The sequence below is a fragment of the Diadema antillarum genome, unplaced genomic scaffold, assembly GCF_040938485.1.
Source record: "Diadema antillarum isolate AM-2024a unplaced genomic scaffold, OU_Dant_1.0 seq00000709_RagTag, whole genome shotgun sequence".
Taxonomy (NCBI): domain Eukaryota; kingdom Metazoa; phylum Echinodermata; class Echinoidea; order Diadematoida; family Diadematidae; genus Diadema; species Diadema antillarum.
Window position 1 is genome coordinate 314692 of NW_027271613.1, and position 9125 is coordinate 323816.

Below are 9125 nucleotides of genomic sequence, written 5' to 3' on the forward strand. Positions count from 1 at the left end.
GCTGAGCTAAGCCCATTTGGCATTGCTTTGAATTGCCAACACTGGTCACTGAAAGTGAAACGTAGGAATTTTCTGTCTCCATCATGTACTGGGACTGAATAGTAGGCATCTCGAAGGTCGACTGAGGCTAAGAAATTGTTTGGAGATATCAATTCCAGTACTTTGTGAATATTGTCCATCTTGAAATGACGATACACAAGGTACTTGTTTAACTCTGACAAGTCCAGAATTAACCGTATGCCCCCATTCTTTTTGGGGCGTGGGAATACATTGGAGATGAACTCTCCTTCCACATGACTGCATTGCTCAATAACATTTTTTGTCTGCAGATTTCTGATTTCTTCATGCACACGAGCATTGTCAATTGAATTTCTCCGAAAGGAGTGAGGATTTCTTGTGTTTGTAGGGGGGAATTTCCCCTCCTTAAATTCCAATCTCATGCCAGAAATTGAGTTCAGAATGAATTGATCATGTGTCACTGTCCTCCAGTTATTTCTAAATAGCCTCAGTCGACCTCCAATAGGCCTATCATGTTTCAATGTACTGCTAGATCTAGTGCCAAGTCTAGTGTGATTAGGTAAGCAGAGATTACTCACCGTTTCGGCGGTATCAGCTCCTACTTCCTCCGATGGGAGTGCCCACCTCGCTGGGCTGTCTGTTGAGTTGCCTGGCTCGACGAGCTCAGCGTTTGTGTGTGAGGTGGCTGCCTGCCCCTCCTGTTGTAATTTTGGCCTAAAAAAGGTCCAGCAGTAGATCCAGCTACCGGTCTGTTATATGCAGCATGCTGAAAACCGCGTCCTCTCTGTGGATACGGCCTACTGAGAGAGCGCTGATACGCCGCGATTGGTCTCGCCCTCCCTTGCGATTTCATGACTCCAGCTGCCGCTAGCTGTTGATCTTTCAAGTCCTTGACTTGTTTTCCTAGATCGTCTCCAAACAGTAGACGGGTAGCAGGGAGGGATGGCTTACACAAATTTGCAAATCTAGAATTTATGTCTGGTTTGATCAGCTCCTTACGGAGACAGTTGAGCTCGAAATTCGCGTTGCAAATCAGAGTGAGGGCATCTTGCTGCGTATCAGACATGCGACCTGCTGAGAGCGATCTTGTGAACGCAGTTAATCCCTTTGTAAGTGATTTCTGCACCCGTTGTAGCTTTAGATCCCGACTCTTGGTCGCTGGTGGCAGAAAATACCAGATAGGCGGATTCACTTTGGGCACATCGATGAGCTGACAATTGTTTGGAGAGGGATACTTCCCAACCACATCCTCCAGAACTTTCAGTTCGAGTTGGTGAGTCATGAGATATAGACCGGGGGCCCAGAGCATTTATTCGGCTGAAAAGGGTCACACTTTTTGATGGTCTCATCATGTAAGGATGTAGCCAAGGGTCAATAAAATGAATTGCTGGCAAGTCACATCCTGTACCGTAAGCCTAGGGACCACAAAAAGGGACCCCGAAAAATGGATTTATTCAGTCGAAGGGGGTCACGGACAAAAATTTGGTGGATATTGTTCCTTTGGGTGTACTTATCATGAAAACAGCAATGCCAGCTATTTTATCCTGTACGGGGCCCCAGACAGTAGCCCCAAAGGGCCCCACAAAATGGTGTTATTCAGCTGAAAAGGGTCACGGCTAATTTCTTTTGCAATGGAAGTAGTTCCCATCAGAGATATCCAAAACACCAATGCCAGCTATTTTATCCTGTACGGGGCCCTAGACAGTAGCCCCAAAGGGCCCCACCCCCCATAGGCCTACGTACAAACACACACAAACATTGATTTTATTCAGTTAAAAAGAGTCACGGCTAATTTCTTTTGCAATGGAAGGAGTACCAATCAGAGATATCCAAAACACCAAAGCCAGCTATTTTATCCTGCACGGGGCCCCAGACAGCAGCCCCAAAGTGCCCCACCCCCTATAAACCCTACGTACAAACACACACACACACACACATTGACTTTATTCAGCTGATAAGAGTAACGGCTAATTTCATTTGCAAGGGAAGTAGTACCCATCAGAGACATACAAAACACCAAAGCCAGATATTTTGTCCTGTACGGGGCCCCAGACAGTAGCTCCAAAGTGCCCCCCCCCCCCCCAACACACATACTCACACAATAGTGTCATTCAGCTGAAAAAGGGTCACGGCTAATTTCTTTTGCAATGGAATTAGTACCCATCACAGAAATCCAAAATACCAAAGCCAGTAATTTTATCCTGCATGGGGCCCCAGACAGTAGCCCCAGACAGTAGCCCCAAATTGCCCTCTTACCCCCTCCCCCTCCCCCCCCCCCCCCCCCACACACACACACACATTTACTTTATTCAGCTGAAAAGGGTCACGGCTACTTTCTTTTGCAATTGGAAGTAGTACTCATCAGAGATATCCAATGCACTAAAGCCAGTTATTTTATCCTGTACGGGGTCCCAGACAGTAGCCCCAAAGTGCCCCCTACACACACACACACACACACACACACACACACACACACATACACACACATATTGGTTTCATTTATCCGATAAGGGTAACGGATAATTAATTTGCAATGGAAGTAGTATCCATCGGATATCAAAATACCAAAGTCAGATATTTTATCCTGCACGGGGTCCCGTACAGTAGCTCCAAAGTGTTTTGCTTTATTCTCTTTATTGTTTGCATCTCTTCTTCTTCTTAAATATGGGTTCCTTCGTCTTCATTTTCGCGACAACGACAACGCGTCCTCCTCATCATCATCAGTTTTGCTGTTCTGGCAAACATTTTCCAACGTATCGGCTACGTTCGATTTTAGAGCGGCGAGAGTGTAAGACGTGCATAATTGAGTCTGGGAAAGCGTAGGAACAGCGTAGCTAAAGCGGCCAACAGCGTTATCGAAGCAGGAATGAAGCGTCGTAAGAACAGGCCTTGATTTTATACGAGAGTAGAGAACTTAGTGAGAGCGTCGTTAAAGCGGGATGGTCGTGCTTTGATCAAGAAAGCGGCGCAGCAGCGTGACCATGTCGTTGGTGTCTAGTTTAGACTATATTTCCCGTTCTTGTGCCGCTGTTACTACGGTCAGAAAAACCTGGAATTGTTACGCTCATCCAGTGGTATTTATACTGTCACTGCTCTCTCCCCGTTTGAGCTACGATTCAAAATAGGTCGATCTTGATGGGGAGATTAGGATGAAATTTTGAACCAGTTCAAAATTTCTTCCCGATCTGTAAAATTGCCAGATCCAACCCCAGCAAACGCTGCTGCTACGATGCTCCCGGTCCCCGTACACTTTTGCCGCTCTCTCCCGATCTGACAGATTGAATAGATCGGGATGCAGATCTTGATAGTGGAATTACATGTGGGGACACTTTAGGAACACTCCGTGGGGCCCCGTACAGCTATATAACTGGTTTCGGTGATTTTGATACCTCCTTGAGTATTACTTCCATTGCAAAAGAAATTATAGCAGTGATTCTTTTCACTTAGAATAAAATAATACGGGAGCACTTTCCAGCTACTGGCTGGGGGCCCCTTAAAGGGAACGCAAGCCCAAAGAGGAATGTGGATTGAGTGAAAGCAGTAACATTAGTAGAACACATCAGCGAAAGTTTGAGGAAAATCGGAAAATTGATGCAAAAGTTATGAATTTTAAAAGTTTTGGTGTTGGAGCTGCTGGGTAAGGAGACTACTAGAGGTTATGACGTATGAGTGGACTACAATATAAAGAAAATATAAAGGGAATTCAATAAAAATTCATTTTCATGAAAATTACACATTCCATAAACTTAATACTAACATAATGTTAGGGGTAGCAATTATTCCCCCTGCTTTCTGAAAGCGGTTAGTCAAGTACTCTTTTATTTTGCTAGAAAAGTGAATTTTTTGTGGAATTCCTTTTATATTTTCTTTATATTGTTGTCTACGTACGTCATAACCTCTAGTAGTCTCCTCATCCAGTGGTTCCAACACCCAAACTGTCAAGGGCCATATCGCACCTCTTTTAATCGAATTCTTTAATGTTGAATTAAATATAGCAAAAATTTCGCCTAGATGACATGGTAGTTCAATGTCATATTAATCTCTTCATTCAAATTTATTTTGAAACATTCACATTACCTCTAACCTTATTCTTAATAACACTTTTTCAACTGAAATCCATATATAAGACAAGTACCATTCCACTATCCGTTCATTCATAAATTCATAATGATATAGTCACGTGATTACATGCTGCGCTCGTTCATTCAAATTGATTTCTGGCCATCTAATTTAACATGTTCTGCAGTCAATTAAACAGATATGTTCATGCTTGGTCTCTTTCCTTATTTTTTTTTTCGTCGTAGTTATTGTTTTGTAAGCATCTAGCATTTCATGTTTTCGTATTCGTTAAAGAGACTTTGACACCATTTTTTTTTAACGTGCTTTTTGAATCCAAAGAAGTAAGAAGCCCACAAATTATCTGGCCGTAACGAGCGCTTTATTACGAGCGGTCGGCCAATTCCAAGAAGTCAAGGTAATGATCCTCAATTTTTTTTTTTTTAATAATTCTTTCTATGTCTCCTAGAGATATACGCCTGTATCTATTGTGCTGTCATGACTATAAAAATGAAGTTAATCTGCATTATACTGGTACACGTATAGGCCTATAATGACATGTATATGAAAGAGAAGGAGCGTTATCAGTCTGGTTACAGAACAACCAAATCCAGTTATACTAGATAAGAAATATGATACATTTACTGCTTTAGAACAGTAATTTATAGATGAAACGAAAACAGACATAGAAAGACATGTTAAAATGATCTGAAACACAGAAATAGCATGATTTGAATTTGAATGAACATGTTTGGAATTTGACTGTCTTTCGCGAAATCTAATGACTGAAATACCCTTTTCGGCAAGTCAAGGCGAATTTGAATGAACGTAGGGTACCAGCCAATTTGAATACCCATTTTACGAATTCGAACCTTCTATCAAATGAACCAACAAAAGTGCGAAATTGGCTTGGAAAACCTAACTGGCTTTGATGTTTTGGGTACTCTCTAAAAAAAAATGGAGTGAAAATTTTCACTCTAAAAAGAGTGAATACAAAAAAGAGTGAATTTCGAGTAAGATTGGAGTGAATTTTGAGTGAAAATGCTAATTTTCACTCATTTTGGAGTGACGTCAGGGATCACTCGAAGATTTTGGAGTGATCCCTGACGTCACTCCAAAATGAGTGAAAATGAGCATTTTCTCTCAAAATTCACTCCAATTTCACTCGAAATTCACTCTTTTTTGTATTCACTCTTTTTAGAGTGAACATTTTCACTCGATTTTTTTTAGAGAGTATCTATGATGTAAACTAAGGCCTACTTCGATTGTTAAAGAAAAACAACTATGACTCTTTTCAGCTAAATGATGTCATAATAATTATGTGGGGGAGGGGCACTTTATGGCTACTGTAACCTGGGCCCAGTACAAGATAAAAATAATGACTGGTTTTCGTAATATGGTCATCTTGGTTGTGCACTATACAGAAGTATGCTTCCTTTGCAAATTTCTTGAATGTTTTGCTACTGTAACCTATGGGACCCCGTATACAGGATAAGATGACTTGCTTTAGTGTTTGTGATATCTCTGTTCAGTAGGCCCTGATATTAACGTTACAAAAGAGTTTGTAAGACCATTTTCAGCTGATTCACAGTACATGACTAGATGGGACACTGTGGAGCTACTGTCTGGGGCTCTGTGCAGGATAAAATAACTAGCCTTGGTGTGTTGAATATCTCTGATAGGTACTTCTTCCAGTGCAAAAGAAATTACCCGTGTTTGGGGCTATACTGTGCGGGGCCCCATACAGGATAAAATAACTGGCTTCGGTATTTTGGATATCTCTGATGGGTACTACTTCCATTGCAAAAGAAATCAGCCGTGACCCTTTTTAGCTGAATGAAACTAATGTGTGTGTGTGTGTGTGTGTGTGTGTGTGTGTGTGTATTTGTGTGTATGTGGAGAGGGGGGGCACTTTGGGGCTACTGATGATGATGATGAGGAGGAGGACGCGTTGTCGTTGTCGCGAAAATGAAGACGAAGGATATTTAAGAAGAAGAGATGCAAACAATAAAGGGAATAAAGCAAAACACTTTGGAGCTACTGTACGGGACCCCGTGCAGGATAAAATATCTGACTTTGGTATTTTGATATCCGATGGATACTACTTCCATTGCAAAAGAAATTAGCCGTGACCCTTTTCGGCTGAATGAAACCAATATGTGTGTGTGTGTGTGTGTGTGTGTGTGTGTGTGTGTGTGTAGGGGGCACTTTGGGGCTACTGTCTGGGGCCCCGTTCAGGATAAAATAACTGGCTTTGGTGCTTTGGATATCTCTGATGGGTATACTTCCATTGCAAAAGAAATTAGCCGTGACCCATTTTGGCTGAATGAAACTAATGTGTGTGTGTGTGTGTGTGTGTGTGTGTGTGTGTGTGTGTGTTGGGGGTGCACTTCGGGGCTACTGTCTGGGACCCCGTACAGGATAAAATAACTGGCTTTAGTGTTTTGGATATCTCTGATGAGTATGCCTCCTACTTCCAATTGCAAAAGAAAGTAGTCATGACCCTTTTCAGCTGAATAAAATCAATGTGTGTGTGGGGGGGGGGGGGGAGTAATTTGGGGCTACTGACTGGGGCCCCCTGCAGGATAAAATAGCTGGCTTTGGTATTTTGGATATCTCTGATGGGTACTACTTCCATTGCAAAAGAAATTAGCCGTGACTCTTTTCAGCTGAATGAAACTAATGTGTGTGTGTGTGTGTTGGGGGGGGGGGGGGGGCGAGCTCCTTTGGGGCTACTGTCCGGGGCCCCGTACTGGATAACATAACTGACTTTGGTGTTTTTGATATCTCTGATGGGTACTCCTTCCATTGCAAATGAAATTAGCCGTGACTCTTCTCAGCTGCACGAATGAAATCAATGTTTGTGTGTGTTTGTACGTATGGCCTATGGGGGGGGGGGGGGTGGGGCACTTTGGGGCTACTGTCTGGGGCCCCGTACAGGATAAAGTAGCTGGTATTGGTGTTTTGAATATCTCTGATGGGAACTACTTCAATTGCAAAAGAAATTAGCCGTGACTCTTTTCAACTGAATAAAATCAATGTTTGTGTGTGTTTGTACGTAGGCCTATGGGGGGTGGGGCCCTTTGGGGCTACTGTCTAGGACCCCGTACAGGATAAAATAGCTGGCATTGGTGTTTTGGATATCTCTGATGGGAACTACTTCCAGTGCAAAAGAAATTAGCCGTGACCCTTTTCAGCTGAATAGCACCACATTTGTAGGGCCCTTTGGGGCTACTGTCTGGGGCCCCGTACAGGATAAAATAGCTGACATTGCTGTTTTCATGATAAGTACACCCAAAGGAACAATATCCACCAACTTTTGTCCGTGACCCCCTTCGGCTGAATAAATCCATTTTCGGGGTCCCTTTTTGTGGTCCCTAGGCTTACGGTACAGGATGTGACTTGCCAGCAATTCATTTTATTGACCCTTGGACACATCCTTATATGATGAGACCATTAAAAAGTGTGACCCTTTTCAGCTGAATAAATCTTCTGGGCCCCCGGTCTAATAGGTAGTCGACTTTGCCACTTCATCGTCTATTGGATCCCCAATGTCAGTGGGCATCGCGAATTTAGCTGCTATGGTGGGGATCTCAAACTATTCCACTTGGGACTGCGGGATCTGCTCTGCGTGGTCGAATCCAGACGCAGTATCGTCGTCATGATCTATCATGTATACTTGGGTGACCCGCACCTCGTCATAGTTAATGTTTGCCCACAATTGAATCACATTTCGATACTGAAATTCTTTGAAATCCAACTCACATACAGGAAAAATGCTGAAAATTCCAATGGAATCACAAGTTCACTAACCGATATTGAAAATTTGCAGCTATCGTCGTCAAAGGCGAACAATGCGAAAAAGTTGCGCGCTGAGGAAGGGGCCCGCAATTCGTCACCCGCTCTCCCATAGACTTAGCACGTAAAAGACGTGTGCGGGTGACCGTGATGTTCCCATAGACATACACGTAAAAGATGCGTGCGGGTGACATATAACACGTATTCCTATAGCCCTATCAAAATTTCAGATTTTCGCGAAAAACTGTTCGGTTTTCACCACAATTTGCTTGGTTGTGGTAGCCCTGCCAAGTTTCAAGCGTACAGAACACAGTCCCGGGCATACATTTTTGTTCAGTGCGCTCAAAACGATTTTAAGCGGGGTGACGGTATTCGGGCCCCTGACGAGGTGCGGGCACCTGGCTATACATATCCAGTTGCCCAGTGGGCGAGTTATCCGGCAAGTTCATGTCCGCGTGTGGCGCGGTTGGATAGTTTGCACCCCGCGTACTCATATCTTGCTCGCCACTGCCCGTGGCGGTCGCCATGTTGGCCGGCGAACGCGATGAATTTGCGGTCGCTTGTGGGAGAGCTTCGATCACTTTGGAAAGCAAACTTTCCATTTTGTCAAGCCTTTCGGCGAATTCAGTCATTTGAGCAGAAGTTTTTTGTTGTGAAGATCCCGCTACGGTTTTGGCAGTACCTTTCTTCACCTTCGTATTACTGACCGACGAAGCGATCGTCTTCTTCGCGGTGTTACTGATAGCTACTGCGGCCTTGCCGCTTGCGTTTTTCTACCGGGATACCGACCTTGCCGGTGCCCGGAACCAGCGGGCCAGCTTTAGCGGGCGCCGCGGGGGTTTTGGGAGAGGCAGCCGTGCTTGCCTCCATACCGATCGTTAATATTTTGATAACGGAAACGTGAAATATAGTCTCTAAAAAGTGACTTACACTTCGACTAAGAGACTTAAAGTTTCAATATTCCACTAAAGCGCTAACCTATTCTTGAGGATCGCGCCGATATTTTCAGGGGAAAAAACGGGCATCCGAAGCCGTGCTTCAGTGCAAATGCGCCGTCAACGAATTGGGGAATTTGCGCATGTGTCAGCGGGTCTCTCTCTCTTGTTTTGTCAACGTAATCCCAGACGGAATTACGAAGTATAATTTGTCTTTCTTGGCAGCACTGTCCCATCAGTAACAAATGATGTTAAACGAAGGACTACCCTTGCAGCCTGGGCTTTCGGCCGTCTCAAAGGAACAATATGGTCAAACCA

General features: G+C 43.8%; 1 protein-coding gene across 1 annotated transcript; it reads right to left on the reverse strand.

Moving 5' to 3' along the window:
- Positions 1-616: 616 nt before the first annotated feature.
- LOC139737849 (uncharacterized) lies at positions 617-8399 on the reverse strand. Its single transcript, XM_071648521.1, has 3 exons — positions 8271-8399; positions 7587-7672; positions 617-1307 (listed from the first exon to the last, which is right to left on the reverse strand). The coding sequence occupies exons 1-3, from the start codon at positions 8397-8399 to the stop codon at positions 617-619; spliced, it is 906 nt and encodes a 301-aa protein (XP_071504622.1).
- Between the last annotated feature and the right edge of the window lie 726 nt (positions 8400-9125).